This window comes from Platichthys flesus, chromosome 5 (assembly GCF_949316205.1).
Source record: "Platichthys flesus chromosome 5, fPlaFle2.1, whole genome shotgun sequence".
Lineage (NCBI taxonomy): Eukaryota > Metazoa > Chordata > Actinopteri > Pleuronectiformes > Pleuronectidae > Platichthys > Platichthys flesus.
This window is the reverse complement of record NC_084949.1, coordinates 17,376,797-17,398,578: the sequence shown is the minus strand read 5'-3', so window position 1 is coordinate 17,398,578 and position 21,782 is coordinate 17,376,797. Positions and strand designations below refer to the sequence as shown.

Below are 21,782 nucleotides of genomic sequence, written 5' to 3'. Positions count from 1 at the left end.
CAATCAAGTGTTTATTAAGAAGCTATGAAAAGTTACAGTAAAGCAATTGGCACCCAACGCACAGCCTCGGCCCTTTAGCAGCACCGAACAATAAAGAGTCGCACCGCACGGTCGGCGGTTGAAATATTTTATTACAGTAGGTATCATTTGATTGGTCAATAATGAAGGGAAGTCGAGACTTGGTTCTTCCTTGATGGTGCGCAGGGGTAGTTCCAGCCTCTTGGCACTTGAATCAGGAAATGACGAGCAGCCGCTACCAGTCAGGCCCCCCTCTGACAGCCACCAGGCAAATCTTCACTTCATGACAGCTTTAGTTTTGTGTTTCATACACAAGCCTTGACTCAGCTGATGCCTTGTTTGAGGGTGTTGTTGTTCATTGGAGTAAAGAATATTGTGTTCCTGCTTTATCGGCTGAATGTTCTGTTTGAGTAAAAGTGCACATTTCCCAGACAAGATAACGCCTTTCTATCTTCCCTCTAGAACCTTAAGCAGCTGCTTGAACTCTCTGTGATGTTGAATAAATCTAAGGGAGTTATGCTTTAATATAAAAAGTTAGAAATGAGAATAAGTTCAAGTACAGTGTCACAGATTCACAGTTCCCACAACAGGCAGCGGTTCCTATCAGACCTCTTATTAAGACAGGTGTGAGACTGTACAGCAATGTGACGCACACATGCTTACTAACTTCAAGATGAACACCAAGCAGCAACGGTTATTATAAATCAATGTGTGAAGGCCATATATCTGGTCCTAACTGCTCCTGCCCCCACCCTCCTGCATGTGTTTATAGTACAGTTATATTGCCATCTTCACAGACTCACACACACAGACAAGCTAAAATTCAAACAGTCCCCACACACATTGCATTGTGCATTCTCCAACACCCTCTTGTGTTTGTTTTTAATTTTTTTTTAATATATTATATTTTTAGACTTTGATGCGGTAAGTTAATTCATCTTCTTCTCGTTTTTCAAGGAGCCATTGCGTTTGTGTTTCCCGTCGGCCATGCGGCCATTATGGCAATGTCCTTTCGCCATGCTAGCATCATCCCTGGTGTTACCGCCTCCTCTGCCCTGGTCCTCCACTTTTCCTCTCAACAACTGTGCCAACTTCTGGATGGCGAAGATGCTCAGAGCCAAGGCAGATGCTACGGTGACAATCACGTCCAGTAGGAAGTACTGGTAGAGGGACACCTCGTATGCGGCGGGGCGCAGGTGGCTTGCACCGTTGTGACGGATGAGGTAGCTGATCCAGTAGGCTGCTCTGGTCACGGGGTGGCCTGGCTGGTCTTTGTGAATGTTGGAGAGAAGACGCGCTTGTTGGCGGTACCTGCGTCGGTACAGAGAAGGGAAACAAGAGTTAGATGTCTCATTGGACTATATCTATACTCTAGAGCAGTCATTCACAAAGTGTGGGCTGTGGCCCCCAGGTGGGCCGTGAAGCCACTGCAGGTGGGCCGTGAGAGGTCATCAGAAAATAAATAAAGTTTCAGATTCGTAAGTAAGCCAGTTTTCAAATTGGACTGCGCCCTTCTTAAGTTTGGGAATGGCTTCTCTAGTGGACACAACTATATCAGGAATTAACCAAATATCGTATACGTGTCCATGCTTTGATAAGGTTTTCGAACTTTATGACATTCACTTCTCACCTGGTTTCTTTGATGACACTGTTCAAGGCTGTATAGAGGTCTTCCTCGGTCATGTACTTCCAGTGTAGCATGACACCCATACCTTTGGCTGCCACACGAGTCATGGTGTCATAGTGGTCTCCGAACAGGGGCACGCCCACCACTGGCACACCGTGGTACATGGCCTCGTAGATGCTGTTCAGGCCGCCGTGGCTCAGGAAGGCCCTTGTGTTTGCGTGGCCTAGATTGACCGGAAGCATGAGGGTGGTTATTTTGTGTGTTTGGTTATGAATAGTTTCATTTTGACATTAGTTTTTAGACTAGTAAGTTTGTCTCTCCGCAATTCATGAAGGTGAAGCCTCAGTAAGTGTGTTTGTGAAAGAACAATTTTAAATTAAAATAATTTACTTCCTCTATGTCTATTTATATATTTATTTAAAAAAATGAATTCACCCAAAACCCAATAAAATGAAATGTTCAAACCATAATGGCACACAATCGAATGCGTACCTCTGCCAGGGCCCAACAATCCCCATATGAAACCACATTCAAATCAAATAGATCTGGAATTAATATTTGGTTTATGCAAATTGCACACACTCAAAAAAATCACTCCCTTTACCATCAGATTATTAAAATACATTGCTCTCTGAGAAATCCACGAGAATGTTCGCACAATGTTAAAGAAACAGAAAAGAATTTCCAGATCCCTACCAAAATTTGTCAACAAACACAGAATGAATTGGGGTGGTATCACTCCATTTATATAGTTTCAGTATGATTTACTGAAGTACAGAAATCCACATATTTCTAGCAGTCCGTAAACTCGTTTAAACTCGTCTATGATTTAAAATAGCTCACAAGATATGTTGATATGTCATGTAACATATCCATGGTCCGTTTAACTCCAGTACACCCCCTGTGGTAGGAGGAGCCACAGCAGACATATGTGAAAAGATAAATTTGAGGTGACCCGCATCTTAAAAATGTCTATTAGTGACACAGACGTTTTCAGTATTTGTAAAATGAGTGAGTTTGACGGATGATAGGAGAACTTCCTGTCACATGTTGCTTTCTTAATGTGCTCACCCAATAAGTCGTTCTGAGGCATCCAGTCCACAAGCTTGGTGTTGTTGCCAAGGTTACTGGGTGGAACTCCAGACAATCTGAGGATCACAGGAAACAATGAATGAAAGAGAAACAGAAAGCTGTGACTGTTTATATGTATTTTTACCTGATCCTGTTTTCATCACAGTGTGAAACTAATACACTTTGTGAGTTGCATTCTTTGATTTTGAAACTTATTTTCTATTACACCTTATAAGTCAAACTGAATCATTCAATACTAAAAAGAGGACTCGCAGAAAGGACCTTTCCCTGGCGGTAACAACAGCACTCTCATTGGGTGAGTTGAAACGTATTCTCTATTACACCATATAAAAAGGCCAGCTTAACTTCAACAATCAATCCACCCATCCATCCATTATCTACATTACATTACATTACATTTCATTTAGCTGACGCTTTTATCCAAAGCGACTTACAATAAGTGCATTCAAACCCGAGGGTACATACCAAGGACGACAAGAATCAAGAAAATACAATTTCTTCAAATAAAGCAAAACTACAAAGTGCTATAAGTAAGTGCCATTTAAGTGCTACTAAAGTGCTAGTTTCAAAAAGTTGTTAGTGTTTTTTTTTTTTTTTTTTTTTTATTTATTCAAGGTAAAGTCGGAAGAGGTATGTTTTTAGTTTTCGGCGGAAGATGTGTAGACTTTCTGATGTCCGGATGTCAATGGGGAGCTCATTCCACCATTTAGGAGCCAGGACGGAAAACAGTCGTGTTTTTGATGATTGTTTAGCTCGCAGTGAGGGAGCAACGAGCTGATTGGCAGAAGCAGAGCGGAGTGAACGGGGTGGGGTGTAACGTTTGACCATGTCCTGGATGTAGACTGGACCGGATCCGTTCACAGCATGGTACGCAAGTACTAGTGTTTTGAACCGGATGAGAGCAGCCACTGGTAACCAGTGAAGGGAGCGGAGGAGAGGAGTAGTGTGAGTGAATTTAGGTTGGTTAAAAACCAGTCGAGCTGCTGCATTCTGGATGAGCTGCAAAGGTCGGATGGCAGTAGCAGGTAGACCTGCCAGGAGCGAGTTACAGTAATCTAGACGTGAGATGATCAAAGCCTGGACCAGAACCTGCACCGCCTTCTGAGTGAGAAGGGGGCGTATTCTCCTGATGTTGTACAGCATGAATCTACAGGACCGTGTTGTTGCAGAAATGTTGGCAGTAAGGGAGAGTTGGCTGTCGAGTGTTACGCCCAGGTTCCTAGCCGTCGGAGTGGGGGTTAACACAGAGTTGTCAAAGTTAATAGTCAGGTCGTGGATGGGAGAGTCTTTCCCTGGAAGGAAAAGAAGTTCGGTTTTGTCAAGGTTAATCTTCAGGTGGTGTTGAGATCTCCACCGCTCATCCTCCGAAAGGTCGCAGGGGGCGCCAGAGCCAATCACAGCCGACATTGGACAAGCAGTGGGGTACATCCTGGACAGGTTGCCAGCGTATTCAACATTAAATGGCAAGTCGCTTTCTTGCCAGGTTCAGTGCTAATACTCTCTCTGAGTAGCCTGGATGCCAGACAAACTTAGCCCCGCCCACAACATTTGAGGTCGGGAAGTTCGGTCTGGAGTCACTCCGTTGGGGAGAATTTATGCCCGGTTCAAAATCATCCGGACCAATCAGATTGGCAGGGCGGGCTTTATACGATGATGGACAGATGATCAACGGTACCTTAATCAACCACGTCATCAAAGTGCCCTTGGGTTGAATTCGTTTTCAACAAACATGCCTACCACTGGAGAGCTGAGATGTGTAGATGCTGCCATTGAGTCTGTTTTAGAAGACATCGACAGCGCATTCATTTTGAAAGAGGAACACAGAACGTGGAGGCGACGCCAAAGCAGCGCGCTAATCCCTATTTGCTCGGTTAAATGTCGGGTGACTGGGGTAAATTACGTATTATCCACTCAAGCCTATGTGGAGAATACGTAGCCCCCCCTCTCTCTCTTTTTATCTGTATCACTGCTTGTGTGGCTGTAGTGGATGGGCAGAGGGGGACATTTAATAATATCATTGTTCAAATTAAAACTCCAGGACAACAGTAGGGGACTTCAAAGTATGGGATGCATATATGATCATTTATATCATATAAAATATGTCATCTATATAGTTTAAGATCGTTTTTCTGGTGCGATACACTCGAGTCAAGCGCAAAAAATAGACTCGACGCCGAAACGATCGCTGCACGGTGCGAGGCAGCCTTGGCGCAGGGCGGCGTTTCAGCCTCCGGTGTGACCCGCACAAAGTTTTAACATGGGAGTGGATGGGAGCCAGCAGTTATTTAAGGCTTGACGCTGCGCTGAAGGGTCGCTTCGGCATCGCTTCAGCGTCTGGTGTGAACCCGGCATTAGTAAATAACTCACAATGCGTTGCTTAACATACGTCACATACTACGTTGCTCTGATTGGTTTTAGGTCTATCCAATTGAGCGGTCTCAGACTCAGACTGAGCGGTCTCAGACTCACATTCGAACTAGAATTGTGAGTCTGACAGCGTCAGGCTACTCTCTGAGGCTAATACTGTAGAAATACATTAGAAATAAGGTGACCAGATTTCTTAAATGAAAACAGTTCATTGACTAACATAACAACATAATAATACCAACGTCATGATTAAGATATTAAACTGTCCAATGATTTTAACCATAGGATTAAAAAAGGTTTCATGTTATTTTTTTTTGCAGCTCTGACACATGGATCATTCAGTAAATAAAGACAATTGGGAAAGAAATACTTGACTAAAGTGACTCTACTTGGCTCCATTTTATCCTCTTTTTTATTAGGCTTCTTTCTTCCTTTTCTTCTCTTTACCCTAAGGCAGATGTTCCCCACTTAGTTGGGGAACATATGCCCGTTGTTTCTCTCTGGTCTGTTTTATTCACAGTTACAAACAGGGACATTTCCGAGCTCGAGCCAGGCATTTGCCAAAAAAAGATCATTTTTTTGGCAATTTTTTTTGTACATAATCATTTTACTTTTATACTTGTGGACTCATCTTAGCATGAATTACAATGTAAGAAATGTGAGAGACAGCTACTTTTCATTTTCATACTTTTAGTTTCCTTGCTATGCACAAAGAAATGTAATTGTTGTAATCTTTTATCTAAACATAACTTTTAGTATCTCATTCTGAATAGATCTTTTAGTTTCCCAGTTATTTTCAGTAGAAACTGTTTTCTTTCTTAAGTGTGTTTAACTTGCAACTTATCTGTCTGGCTACATACCCACATAGTGAGTGTGTTGAATGCACTAATTAGAAGTAGTTTGGGATAAAAGCTTCAGCTAAATGATATGAGATGATAATAATAATAACTAGGGCTACGTTGTAGCACTAAGCACCCGAGCACAGGCAATTTCAAATCTGTTGCGGTCGGTGAAGAGAGAGCGTTCGATGACCAAGCGCTCGTCTCCGCATTGCATGTGTTTGCGCACTGCGGCAAGGATAAATGCTTCACTTCCTGTAGCCAGCAGGTGGTGCTATGATTTGAGTCATGGTGTCTTTGTAGATGTCTTCAGGTCGCGCCTCTCGTTTTATGTGTGTAGTTTGGACTCGATTGGACCAAATATGTCCAAGATACAGAGGCCCGTGTTTTGATGGCGTGCAATCAAACTTCTCCGCCACACCTCGGTCACACGGTATGAAGAAAAGTTGAAATTTTAGATCGCCATCTTGTTTTGATGACACCCATCTAAATTTTAATTTGATCCGATGACAGCTGTATGACAAGTGCTTCAAAGTAAAAATGTGGAATATGGGCAAAATGGCCACTAAATCAAAAATGGCGGGCTTCCTGTTGCGTTTACAATGCTCCTTGAGGCTTTTTTGTGCATCTGGTCATGATACACAACTGTCCTCATTTTTGTGAGGATCAGTGAAAGCTAAATGAGGGGCTTTTCCGTAGGTGGCACTGTTGAGCTATTTTGCCGCGCCCATTTCCAAATACTCCAGAATACATACATTTTCTCCAATTTGTAATTAACTGCAAACTTTGGAAACTTTTTGAGCATGTTGAAGCCCTCAAAAAGCCCATTTACTACGCTCAGAATAATCCCTACAATTTCAATAGTGCCTCCCACCGGAGGTGCTCGGGCCCTAATAATAATTTGAAACAATTCCCTCAAGACGTTCTTGAGATATTGTGTTCACAATGCAAACACATTTCATAGTAGGGTAACGGTGACCTTTGGCAAACAAAGGTCAGGATCCATTACTCAGATGTTTGATCAGGCTGATAACCTGAGATAATACACTGAAACAAATGTGAGGTGGGATTATGGACCTTGGCCCAAAGAGCTGATTTAGAGTGGATCCATATAACACGTGATGTATACACAGTGAGTGCTCTGACATCCAGAGTCCCCTTGTTGCTGAGTTGAGGAAAAATCTAAAACTAGAACCTCTGCACCTTCGGAGGATCACATTTTTCAAGCTGATAAGACACAAGTGTGAGTGAAAGTGAGAGAGAAAATACTGTACCTCCAGACGACACGCTGGGGCAGCCTGGCGAGGGCTCCTGCCAGTTTGTGAACGACATCATGGGATAGGTACTTGACTGCAGTTCCAAACGACACAACCACAAAGCCATGCTCCGCTGTGTTATTGACCCACACCTCGAAATCCTGAAATATGAGAAGGAAGAAGAAAGACTCATTTTGTGTTAGAAGGTTTAGGCAAGAACTCCCAAAATAATTTTGACTAAACTGGGTAGACAGATGGAGAAAATTCACACTCAACCTCTGAGATAACTCCGGAGAATTGGGTCCAGACTTTTTCGACACGTTTTGCTTTCATACAAGAACAAAGCGGCAAGAGGTTCTCCGCTTTTCAGCTGAGTACCTCCTGCTCTGTTAACACATGACCTCCTGACTGTTGGTAGACTTCATACCAGGAGACCAGCTGCAGAAAGTCTGGAGAAACACCGTTCAGTACTTTCTTGGTATTCTTGCTTATAGACAAACAAACCAACAGACAAATGAACAGAGGTGAAAACATAACACGCCCTAGTGGAGTTACAAGAATAGATGAAATACCAGTGAGCCATGAAAATGTGGAAAAAAAAAAAAAAAATGTGTATAAGGAAGCAGTGCTGTGCATGAACGAACGCAAAAGAACGCGTTCATTGAACATGTTCACTTTTGTGAGAACGGTGAACTGAAAGCAACTCAATGAAAAATAATGAATTTGAACGGTGAACACGTTCATATTTCAGCGTCCTCGCGTATAGACGACAGGAAACTTCACTCTTTATGTGTAACTTTATTAAAGTCCAGCGAACACGACACACTTCTTGTTCGTAACTCCGACACTCCTATCATCCACCACTGTGTTCTTCAGACCCCTTCCTCATTCACCCCGACATGCCAACTCATCAGCCAATGAGAGCCTGTCTTGCCAGGTAACTCTCCAGCCATTGGTCTAGAACTGTCACTTGCCCCACCCCGACTGGTTCACTGACCCTCTGGAAATCCCAATACTTATTGACATGGTGTAGTTAGCTGAACATAAGTCATAACAAACAGAACATAAACCTAACTACCAGTCCGTTACAATATTATCTGAGGTACAGCTAAAACGTTACGGAATGTTTTCCATCTCCTAAGGAGAGACGCTGTCTTAATCGAATGCTTGCACCATGTCGTTGCTCAGTGCCCGTGAAATGTCTGCGATGTAGCCTAATCTGAACCACTCGACTTCGCACTAGATTACCCATGATTCATCGCACACACATATGCACACCAAACAAGCAACGTATTCCAAGTGTTTTCTTCTCTGGCCAGTGTCTCGGCTCCGAACCGTAGTCTGGAGTTCGGCTCACGGGTTATCTTGGCTCGCTGTCTGGCCGGTAACCAGCCGTCTGGACCACTCCGTGAAGAAGGAGGAGGAGATGTGTCTTTACTTGGAATGCGGCCAATTTATTTCTTGGATATACAGCAGGAGCGACACTCGCAACACCTCTAGGTGGTCCGTCAGTTCTCGTTATAAACACACTTTTAACGTCTCTTCCCACAATACCCAGGTGCACTACGTCACACACTACAAACTTTCCTTAAAGGGGCAGGCCATACCTGCAACACAACAGCTCTGGCCTCTTACAAAAATGGCTCACTTCCCAACTTAAACTATGAAATGAACTGAACTATGAACTAGTTCAGAATTTAAATGGTGTACTATGAACGTGAACTATTCATATTTACTTGTGTGAACTGAACTTTGAACTAGTTCATGAGAGGTGTGAACTTGCACAACACTGTAAGGAAGTGAAAAATATATGTCCTCAGTTCTTTCACCTCTGTTTTATATCGGAAAACATATGCTATACTTATATGTCCTACAACTTCTCCCAAACCAGTGGGAAGCGGGACACTATGGCTTTACATTCCCAAAGATCCATACATTTGCAAAATGTCATAGTCAAACTCTGTTGCATTAATTAGACATTGAACTGCAAACATTTGCAAAATGTCATAGTCAAACTCTTTTTCATTAATTAGACATTGAACTGCAGGACTTGTGCAACACTAGTAGCACACAGAACCTTTATTCACGTATAAGTAAACGCGAGTGTTAACTGATCAGACACAATTGCAATGACTCTGTCGGAGAGTTAGATGATATGACGATTTACTGTCTATGACAAGATGATATAAATCCGTTGCCCATCAGACATTTTTGACATATGCTTTATACTGCAGTAACAGTCCCTTTACATCTGCTGATGTATTAAACCACTGTGAGAAATGTTTCATATCAGTGAACAGCCTGATTTATGACTTTGTGAATTGTGATGGCTTTTAATTTGATGGATGTGCCTAATGGCAGACACTGGTGTCAATTTACGTTCCAGAAAAGGTAATAACTTCACATCATGTTCAATGATAACATAATATTAAAGTATATACAGTGTGAAGGATTTTATCTTTATCGCCCACTCCTACTTCTTCTGTCTAGGACACAAAGATTCTCCGAAGTTAAACTCTATATGTCCTTTTCTACATGACACGAAACAACTGCTACACACAAACAACTCTTTCTGTTTGTCTTTATCCGTCTCATCACGTGCTTATCAGCTGTCTGTGTGTCTCAGTACTGACCTGTGGCAGTGGGTTGGGGGGCTTGGTGAGGATGCCTCCTATGTACACCACATGTGGCAGGGTGGGCCTGGGGAATTCCAGCGCCATGTCAGTGCACAGCATCCATAGCTGGCTGCCCTGCACCAAGTCCGCCATGGCTACTTGAGGCGTCACCCCATGCTTCTTCATTATCTGGTCATACTTGGGTAATGCAATATAATGGACTCCAAAGCGCTGCACCAGGTAAACGGCTGTGTTTGTGATCCTCTGCAGCAGAGACATGCGGTCGGTCAGCAGCGAGTTGAATTCAGGTACGTACGATAGAGGGGCCGGGGCCCCGACCTCAACAGGGTACCACAGAGTTGTGCTGACCACAGCAATCTGCACGCCCAGGATATGAGCAATCACAAAACCACACAAGTCAATAGGGTCCACCAGCAGCAGGTCAAACTTGGCCTCCTTGAGCCGCTTCATCACCTCAGCATTGCCAACTACAGCTTCACAGTTCTGAGAGTAGTGGTCAAGAATGTCAAACAGCTCCAGAAACGTCAGACGGCCCGAGAAGATTTTAGTGACCTTGGACTGGAGGAAACTGTCAGCCGTGCTGCTGTTAAAGATCCCTGGATAGCGCTGTAGGTGGTAGTGAGGAGATGGGGAAACCTCACGGGCTTGGGAGACTAGGAAATGGCTCTCATGGCCTTCCTGCTGCAGAGCTGTGGCCAAAGTCTTGAAGATGTAGAAGTGAGATTCAAACATGATGGGCGGGACCATGATCACTTTAGTGCACGATGCATAGGGACTCCTTGAGAGGAAGCCCAGTAGGAGGAGGAGCAGAGGCGAAGGTAGTGACATGGCTGAAATGATACAGAAATGAGAAATGTTAGGATGAAAATAAAAGCAAACACTGGTTTCATAATGCAGATGTGAGTCAGTGTTGCTGAAACAACCCAAATTAGTATTGGTGGGATAAATGTATCACAGCTCATACATATGGTGCATAAGTAGTTTTTGCAAATTTTTACTTTATTTAACTTTTACTATTCTTATCTGGGGTTGACTCCAGAACAATTGACACCATGTCAAAGAAGTCACTGGGTGGCTACATTTTTAAAAACACAAACTAATTTAAAATTACAAATCATGTCGAGTCTAAACTTTGCAGGAAGCAGTTCACACCATATCACAGCTCAAAACAGGTCCAGGCAGCTGCCTGATGTCCTGACGAGACCCCCACAGAGACTCCTGTTCCAGTAAGACCAGGTGATTGGGTTAGGGTCAAAGTTCACAAGAGAAAGTGACCCGACCCTAGGTGGACAGGACCTTGGGATGTAACAGAGTGTACCTCTCATGCGATCCTAGTAAAAGGAAAAACAGGAGCAATTTAGCACCACCTCACAAATTGTGTACCCGCTGACCCACCTTCTCAGGCTTTAAGAGAAGTAGCCACTGATTTGGCCGACTCCTCCTCAAAAATTTTAAGTAATACGTTGACCACAAAAGGAGGATCTCTGTTTGTCTTGTCTTGATTATTTTATTAAAATATAAACTTAATACTCCACTTAAACTCAGCTACACTCCTCAGCATACACACCATGTATATTTATCAACAGCTACAAGTTAGGCCCGAGGGGGGCACCTGGGGTAATGGCCAGTTTCTGGCGTTTGCTATAAGAATCACTTTTGTGTTTATGTATCCCTTCATTCTATGGGAGCTGGGCTCCATATCTCCACAACCACTCTCATCCGATGACAACCTTACTTCTTCTTTCCCGACCAACTACACACCCAACACCCGGCTCGCTACAGTGCAAGCTTACCACTGGGCTCGTAGACAAGTATCAATTCCACAAAAAGACCCCCACAAGGCTAAAATCCAGATCATTGCTCAGTCTGACCACACCACCGTAGTTTCCTTCGACTTATGTAATGTCATCAATTGTGGGAAAAATACCCAAACCTACAGAGATATGACATTTACCTTTGTGTACTGCCCGGACACCCCAATGAACTCAAAACCATTGGTGTGACAGGTGGAGCCCATTTTCTGGAACGCAGGCCCCAGAGGGTACACCCACAAATACAAGGCACAAACCCTCTTAAGACAGCTCCAAGGAAACATCATCCTCACATGGAGGATCACATCTGCCGGCTCCTCCTACAATAGTATCTTAATGACTCTTAAACATCTCCACTATAACAAATTGACAAAAGGAGCCACACTGACAAGTCATTATTATTTTGTTTTAGGAGTAGCTCGCCCGTCCTTTATGGTCACACAGAACCGAATGGCCCTAGACCTCCTACTGGCAGAAAAGATTAAGATTAAGATTAAGATCCATTTATTCGTCCCAAACACATGCACAGACATGCAAAGGCACACTCATGCAGGTAGGGAAATTTTATCTCTGCTTTTTACCCATCTGGTGCAGGACACACAGAGCAGCGAGCGACCATGTACGGCGCTCGGGGAGCAGATGTTGGGGGAGTAAGGTGCCTTGCTCAGGGGCACTAGACAGGGTAGGGAGACTCTTGGATTTTTGGACAGATCAATCCAGTTTCGTCTCTCCGTGGAGACGAACACGAGACGAACCAGAGACCTTCTCTGCCCATAGTCCAAGTTTCTGCCACTAGACCACCGCCACTAGGAAGTTCTTGTTGTACATTTATCCCCAACAATACCGCCTTATGCCCCATGGCACAGGACATGGCCGCAGTCTTTGGAATTAACAACCCCCTAGATAGCTGGATGAACACTGCATTCGGCAAATGGAAAGGGCTGATTTCATCCTGCCTTCTCTCCCGAGCTATCTTTGCAGCTATCCTAGTCACCTGTGGCTGCTGCTGCATCCCTTGCTTTAGGACCTTGCTCAATAGACTCATCATCATGGCTCTGACCAAGGAAAATAGCCCCAACCTTATCCCTATCAGGTGCCTTTGTTGAGTGGTGATGATGATGATGATGAGGGGTTTGCGTTGGATGGGATGGAGGTTGGGGAGTTCATTGATGATCCACAGTAAGTTATGCACACCATGAAATGGTGCGAAAGGAGGAATTGTTGGGATTTAAAATTTTTGTTTGGCTGTGTGTGTGTCTGTGTAGATGGCAATATAACCAACCTCTAAACAAATGCAGGAGGGTGGGGGCAGGAGCAGTTTGGGCTAGATATAAGGCCTTCACACAATGATTTATAATAACCATTTGCTGCTTGGTGTTCATCTTGAAGTTAGTTAAAGTATGTGTGTGTGTCACATCGCTGTACAATCTGACACTTGTCTTGATAAAAGGTCTGATAAGAGATGCTGCTTGATGTGGAGACTGTGAATCTGTGGCATGCAATACACTGTACTTTAACTTGTTTTTTTCCTAACTTGTCTGTATTAAAGCATAACTCCCTTAGCTGTAGTCAACATCACACAGAGTTCAAGCAGCTGCCCCAGGTTCGGATGGGAAGATCGGGAAGGCGTTTTTTGTTTGGAGAAGGCAAATGTTGCAAATGACACAAACAGAACATACAGCCCCAGAGGACGAACCCCAAGATACGCCTTATTTATACTTGGTTATGCCTCAAATGTGTTTGTCTTCTCCCGGATATCCTTGTCGTGCTCTGTTATACAAACAGTAACAATATATTTTTAACAATACCATATTTGCACTTAATTTATTTTTTAAGTTATCTTTCTCCTTGTCCCAACCCCCAGATATCAGGTGTGTTACCTGAGCTCCATATCAATATCAGTATTGCGGCAGCCACAGAGTGTGTGTGTGTGTGTGTGTGTGTGTGTGTGTGTGTGTGTGTGTGTGTGTGTGTGTGTGTGTGTGTGTGTGTGTGTGTGTGTGTGTGTGTGTGTGTGTGTGTGTGTGTGTGTGTGTGTGTGTGTGTGTGTGTGTGTGTGTGTGTGTGTGTGTGTGTGTGTGTGTGTGTGTGTGTGTGTGTGTGTGTGTGTGTGTGTGTGTGTGTGTGTGTGTGTGTCAGTACACGCAAAGAACAGCCGAGCATCTGGTAGCAGCCCAATATGAATAAATGGACTGATGTGCAGCTGCTGGAGCAAAGGCCGGAGGTTTCTGGGGCCGGATTCTCTCACACTCACAGCCATGTACATTTCAGGGTAGCATGCACGGCTGACAGTTCTTTGGTAAAAGGAGTTGACCGGGGAGAATTTGTGTAGTTTGCACTGTCACGAAGGAGCAACTGGAGGACTTGCTTCAGGAGTCGGTAATGAGGGTGTTACAGTAACCCAGAAAGAAAATTACAGCAGTTTGTAAAAATCCCTCATAAAGATGCGGTTGATCCCTTGGATAAAAAGTGTCAACATGCAGGATCAGGTTGGTGTTGCATTGTGGGTCTTGCCACAAAATCAATTGTCTTGAGAATCTTCACTGGATCAATTTTAATCATCATATGTTGCACTGTTGGAGGCTCATCAATACCCAGGTAATGCCAGAGCTGTGTTATTTTTTGTTCCTTTATGTGTGATACAAATAAATGCATAAAATACATTAAATCCCAGGATTGAAATAGGTTTTTCAAATATTGATCCAATATGTTAAAAGATCATTAACATAGGTTGACATAGTTCAATAAGAACACCTTTTAACTGGGAAAAAATCATATGAATATTTTTTAAGCTTAATAAATAAATATTTCTATGACAGTTTGTACAAAATTATGTGTGTGCAAGATTACATCAAGGACATTTTCTTCTTTTCAATTATAATCAATTATAATCAAAATATAGCAATCACTTCTCGCATCCGAGAATGTGGAGAAATCTGTCATCGAGCAAAACCTTAAATTTGATCTTTTTAATGCTTCTTTCTGTTTGTGATGATTTAAAAATGAGGCTACATGCTTCAGAGAGAACGTGGAGTCTCATGGATTTTTATAAATTTAGACTGGCTATGCTGTTAAATGTAGCTGGGAGAGTTAAAGCTCAACATCTTCAGGAGATCCAGGGATCCAGGATGACCAGCTTGTGTCCGATTGTTGTAGGGTATTTGGAACAAGGCCCCTGCATTCATGTTGTTTGGGAAAATATCATAGGAGGTACCGTGGCTTATTAAAAAGAAAAGGAGGAGTGAGGGTCATGGATCCATTCTGTTTACAGGAATCTGCAAGGTCCATGGAACAGAGATCGGAATTAATAAACTGCCTGCTGTGGATTGGAAGGCCACACAGAAACTATCATGTAGAATGAGGGAAAGCTGTATACATTGTTACAACAGCCTTGTAATAAATTAAGACTTTTATAGTCTTCATTTTTTCTCTTCTTCTAATACTGTGAGATGTGATGATAACCTCAATGGGTATTTCCTCTCATATATACAATAATGTAACCTCAGATTTAACAACAATGATGGACATTGTCATGGTTGTATTATTGCAGGGCCATTGTTATAGATTGAGGTTTATCGTTTAAACTGCTTCATCAGTATGGATAAATCAAATGTGTCATGAATTCATAAATGATCGGTGAGGCAACCCTTTGATTTGCAATTTGAAATCTCACATTTACAGCTTGTTTGTGACAAATTAAATGAAGACAAATTACCGCAGATTACCACGTGCCTGAAGAGGAGAAGGAATAATAAATGATCCTGGTGAAAAGTGTATCATAGTATGTAATACGTATGTGAGAGATTAATGAATAGTCTTGATTGGAGGCTTTACTTTACACCCCATGGTAAAACACATCTGCAAAAACGACATTTATTAAATTATAGTCAAATGAATCATATGGCAATCCAAACTGTGATTGGCTTTATAAATAATGTTATGGCTGAGATGTGTCTGCACAAGGAAATCAAGTAGCAGTTGTCAAACGTTTTGTGCTCATTGTAATGTGCAATATCCACCACAAGGGGGAGGCCAAACACCAACCAAAAAAGCTGCAGCATATTCCAATGAGTTCAGTTATTTTAATATTCTGGTGACAACATGAAAAATCTGAATACTGCATGGTTCACGTCTCCATCTTATATTTTCCATTTTTTCTTTCTAATGTTTAGTTACAGAACCACATACAAAGAAGCTTTGTCTTCGATCCAACTTTAACATGTTTCATGTGACCCTGGCTCTTTCTGCGACTGATCAAAGATTTCCTGTCACGTCCCCTGACTTGACCACAAATACATTTCTGATCATGAGAAAGTAGACATGGCAAGAGAAACAAAAGACTCCACATTGACCGGGATAATTATATTTGGTAATCATAGAGCAATCCAGAAAGCCATCTAAAGTTCTTTCTGATTTGGAAAACACTTTAATGTCATACAAAGCATTACAATGTATTTGTATAGTATCATTTCTTCACAGGGTCACTTTCTAAAAAATGACCCTAATTATTTGACTTTAAGTCACATGAGTCAAGAAGTCAAACATCTATCCATTCATTATCGATGTAGTTTTCCTCCCCTCTCTCTCTCTCTCTCTCTTTCTCTCTCGCTCTCTCCCTCTCCCTTCTCCTCCCTCACGCTCCCCCACTGGCTCTGTAATCACAACCTCAGTGTTGGCCATTTTGTTTCTGTAGGTCTTATCTTCTGTTTGCAGTTTCCTTCTCTGTCATTATTGTGCTATTAGCTTTTCATCCTGGGGCTAAAACACAAGACTCACACTGACCTTATAGTCACAGCTATGCACAAAATGTCTGCCTTGCGAGATAACACATTCACCACCACCCCACTCACCCCATTCCCTGTCTCGCTTTCCATCTCGTTCCCTCACAAACACACACACACACACACAAACACACACACACCGACACACGCAAAGCCATGTTCAAAAAATGTACTCAGATAAATCCTACATGTTCACACACTAACCTTCTGGACATATACAAACGCATACAAGCCGAATTTCATAAAAACACACACAACATTCCTGATCATTTTTGCACAAATTGCATTAAAGTTTAGAGATGTTGCAAAACAAAGCACCCGAATGATTACACACATCGATTAGCAGTTGTTACTAAATTACCTTCAAGAACTATGCTCTCAAACTTAAGAGGATGGTTTCACTGTGATGCTCACTCTATGAGCATGTATGGGAAAAAGGAGCTTCCCTGAAAATGAATTTCTGTCTCATTTATTGTTTCACTACCTCTACAGTACAGGTACTTCAGATCTTAACAGGATTAGCTGAGTTGACCTTCTAATGTCTGGCTTGAAGTTAGAGAAGAACTTCGTCTGGTTTTCTTGTCCTCTTGGGAGAAAAGCAGGACCGACTCAGATATGGGTCTGGAGAATCTCTGGATTATCTGATTTCTTGTCACCATTAACTCCACCTTTCCCACCAGTCTGTGTGTGACATCCTGGAGGAACTCCTGTGCAATGATCTGAAGGAAGTGAGCAGGCAGGTTGTCATACTATGTTGCGCAGATTATCTTCGGTTGACACCAGTGATTACTGTAGATTCTTTTTACGAGAACCTGATTTGCTATTGAGTAGAAGGTCTTCCATTGTCAAGGATGCAAGTCTTCAAGACACTCACGATGTTTGTCTTTTGACCATCACCTATGCAAAATGATGACCTACCCAATAACCCTTGCACATGTGGTGCGTTGCGACAGCCATTGTGTTGTTTACGAACCTCATGGGCCCAAACATTAGGACTTTATAGAAGCTGGATCTGGATGTCGTGTTTTATATTCTATTGAACCTTAGGTGATAGTTGTGGTATGCAGCTTCCTGTATCAGGATTTCAGATATGTTGTATAGGTGTAGGTTGTGGGATCATAATTTTTCCATCTATAGATTCTAATGTGAATCATTTGGATCTTCTTTCAACTGTATCCACATCCCTGCTCAGGTTCTGACTGTGAGTTTCTGCTGCTCCCTTGATGCTGACCTAAAATGTAACCACTGAAACATTGCTCTGGATCTAAAACAGCATAGGTTTTTCTCCGTAGCTTATTTGAGTATACATTCAAAAGGCAGATATTTGAACGTGATTTGCCCATGAAGTCTTCCCTACATATCTTGGTAGACCAGAGTGTGACGTCTCACTGCTCTGTCTCCTTTCTCCCATTGTGGTTATCTGATGGAGGGAATAACCCATGATGTGTCTGTGGAGCAGGACTATGGTGCAGAGAAGCAAGACATGTATCGCTTCATTCAACATTTGAGTTTCACAGGATTTTATTCCATAGTGGCAGTTCAGCAACAAATGTCTTTTAGGAATTTAAACAATCCGATCTCATTTACCTGAACCCTACATTTCTTCGGAGAGTTGGGTTTGTTATGCTACAGTCTTTTCGGACACTGATTGTAATATGGTTCTTTTACGTAAAGAAATTAATTTGATCAGTCTTCTCCTTTATGAAGTTGGGAGTAGGCAGGTTAAAGCTGGGGTCTCTTCTCTCTTCAGCTTTCCTATAGAGGAACTTTTTAAGTGGAAAGACGTCACTGTGTTCCTGCTTGAGAAAACCTATCGTCTTGGAGATAGACCGGCATCTTCTCAACAGTGGCCTGCACTCCCCTTGCAGAGTCAAGGTGACCTAGCCCTTGCAAGTACCTATCGTTATAGGCAACATCCATTTCTTTCAGTAAGTCTGACAGCTCCTGAAGTTTTCGACTATTTGTGTTATGGACCTAGGTGGGGGTTATTTATTTTTGCTAAACACTGCTTCCAGAGACCTACACGTTCAAAATTTGGGATGCAAGAAGGTTTTCTCAGTGTGGTGTAAGGAAGTTAACTGAGCTTAACTCCATCCACCTGTGGAGCAACATCAATGCATTTCCTCGCTAATGGGCTCGTAGCTGAATCAGAGGAAATCTCTGCCATCATGTTCCAGGATCTTGTGAAAAACCATCTCTGAAAAATGGAGGGTGTTATAGAAGCACATTCCTACCCCCACCTAGAGGGTTATGTTTTCATTGCTGTCTATCTGTCTGCAGGATACTCAAAAACTACTGAACCTAGTTTCCATTACATTTTGTAGAGGGGTGGGGTATGTTCCATTAAAGTCTAGTCTTTTTTTCTCATTTTCTTTCACAAAGGCGATATATGGCATTAGTCCTTGGTAGAGATATGTGCCCTGAGCATGCACCCTTCTTGTTCTTGTATGGACTGAGATGTTCAGCTATCACACATGAGGATGTCCTGTTTGGATTTCAACATGCTTTTGGCCACAGTACACAGTGGCTTTCTTATAAATCCTAAGGACATTTTATAGTACTTCCCTTTAATAAATTCCTTCGGTAGAATAAACCCCTAATTCTCTCTTGGTGGATTTTCGACTTGCTTTTAGCCCAAACTCTCTCACCTCACCTCCTTATTTCCTCCATTTCCCTCCCTCCCACTGTCTCAGTGAGCAGGTGCACGGTGACAGAGTCAGTGGACTGTGAAATCTCCAGTCCTTGAGACACGTTTCCTGCCTCTTTCGTCGGAAATACACCCATACATTTATATACAGGAGCACACACACTCTTATGTTGTTTTGTCCTATTTTCTTCAACCCCTTTCTTTCCTATCCTTCCATTGTCAACATTTTCTCTTGGCCTGTGGAGCCTTTGAGTTAACATTGTAAGGTTCATGAATTCACTTAGAGGAGGATAAAAAACAAGATTGAACTAGTGTGGAATGAAAAATCTATTCAGAGTTTCATTAAGCAACAACGAATGTGTGCGTGTGTATTTGTATGAGCATGCGTGTGTGTATGTGTGTGTTTGTGTGTGTGTGAGTACACTGTGTCTCTCCTGCATATGTCTCTGACCACATCTACATCTTTAATGTCTGAGACTGAATAATGTATGAAACCCTTGGGCTGGTTGACACACACACACGCACACACACACCACACATACACACACACACACACAAACACTTCTTTTAACTGCCCCCATTTGCACAAATGTCATAAAGCACAAGCTTACAGTAAGTGATGAAAGAATGACCACGTCATCCACAGTCTCTGAACACTACCATCTTCACGACCACCTCGTCAAAACCTATAAGAGAACACTTTGTTGATGTGAGGGAACATAACACAGTTCAAAGTAAACCAACGCCTCCTGCTCTGCCAACCACAATGGTGTACATACTAACAGTTTCCTGTTTACATGCTGCACACTTCCTGTTGGAGCCAGCCCAAAACTCGAGTCAAACATTATTTCTTCGCTCCTCTGGGCTTGCGCGTGGTTATGCAGTTGAAAATTGAGCGACTCGGTTGCTCACACAGCATGGTACACTTTTGCGTGTGTCTGTGATGCAGCCATGCATACTTCGTACTTGTAATTTGACTTTCAAATATCTGCACCCCGTCATCTTTTCCACATACACACACACTTGTCTTTTCCACAGCCTCTTACGGAGATAAAGATGTGAAGCTGAGGTCAGGTTTGGTTTTTCCAGTAGCTGTGCAGAATAATGTCCTAAGCCACCAGACCTCTCTGAAGGGCCAATCATTTAAGTACTCTAACTCACTCTCTCTTTGCTAGGTCTTTCATCTTTTATTTTCACACCTTTCTAATCCTTTCATTTTTTATTTGTTTAATTTAATCTTTGAATACAGAAACCTAAACAAATGAGTGGGAACACATAAATATGATTTGATCCAGGGCAAGAGGGGTCGAAGAATGGTTTGGTGAGGCGGTTGACAATGTGAATCATATGCTATGTCAAACAGTTGCCAGGTTTCAAGGTGGGTGACCATCTGGGAGATTTTTACTTGTCATCAACGTCTTTAAAAATGTATAGTTTAGAAGAAAAGTACATATGTCCTCCAGTTAAGATAGATAATCAATTCCCAGGAGCAATCAAGGTCTTCTGGAGGATCAAGTTCCCACAGAAATATATTTTTTTCTTGTAATTTCTCACCCATGAAGAAAAAGCAACTCTCAAACATACATGGAGAAATTTCAGTTCAACTATTTGAATGCCAAACCTGCAGAGAAACCCCTGTGGTGTCCTTTTTGAAGTCAAGGACAATTTTCTCAGAATCTCAGAACATACTCACATTTTGAGGAGGAATGCTTTTGGCTTGCATGTCCCAGAAAGGACCGACTAATAGGCAAGCCACTACACCCACCTCCACAAATCATCCAGACTGGAGGGCCATTTGGGTGCATTTCTTATGGAAACCATGTTATCTTGCAGCATCAATTTACAGTCCTGAGATAACCTCTGCCAGGAATGTGAGTAAAACCCTTTCATGAGTTACTGTACAGAACAAGCCTGAGCAGCTCCGACATGATAGTTGTAACAGAGGCAGAGAAATAGCATAAAAGAGGAAAGATACACACACTCACAGGTTGTGGTCGACAATTGGATTTCAGTCAGACAACTCATGTTCAAACGTTTATTGCAACAGTACAACAGGCTAGTGTTTGGCGTCTAGGCTCCTGTACTTAATCACTCCCCCCGATATGATTACATAGATATGATGGGAGTGATGAGCAAATGATTTATGTCACATGATGGAAGCAGGGCAGCTTGAGCTGGCTGCCTGAACTACCTCACAGGCGTCGCTCCATTATTTCCCAACTGAATATACACTGATGATTTTAGATGGATAAACGGTGACTTTTGGAATGTCTGTTTTAGTTTGGTTTGTTGTTGTTTACATACATACAAATGTATTTTACTTGATTGTTCTAGCTATTACCTATGTTTCTGTGATCCTTTTCAGTCTTCAATTTAGTTATTATGATTAGTGTATATGTCGTCATTGATGTAGCATTCTGGATTATTTCATATGTTTATGTTTCAGAGGGTGCTATATATTCCTATTGACTGCCCCCCCCCCCCCCCCCCCCTCCTCCTTTACCCAGATTCTATTCCATGAGAGTTAATCAGCAGTAAAAACTTACAGCGGCCTGATAACAGCCCAGAGCGAACCCTCAGCACCACTGGTACCGAGCAGAAGAGCACAGAAAGAAAATAGAGCGCAAGGGGCGCGCACAGTGACATGCGTGCTCCGTTCTCTGCTGCGCACAGAGAGGGAGCGAGTGGGAGAGAGGCAGAGAGAGGGA

At 42.6% G+C, this 21,782-nt stretch overlaps 1 protein-coding gene across 1 annotated transcript; it reads right to left on the bottom strand.

The window, feature by feature from the left end:
- Positions 1 to 128: 128 nt before the first annotated feature.
- On the bottom strand, positions 129 to 10,663 carry LOC133953533 (2-hydroxyacylsphingosine 1-beta-galactosyltransferase-like). Its single transcript, XM_062387468.1, has 5 exons — positions 9,833 to 10,663; positions 7,218 to 7,360; positions 2,717 to 2,793; positions 1,649 to 1,868; positions 129 to 1,329 (listed from the first exon to the last, which is right to left on the bottom strand). Exons 1-5 carry the CDS (start codon positions 10,661 to 10,663, stop codon positions 948 to 950), a joined length of 1,653 nt encoding a protein of 550 aa, XP_062243452.1. The 3' UTR covers positions 129 to 947.
- Positions 10,664 to 21,782: the final 11,119 nt, after the last annotated feature.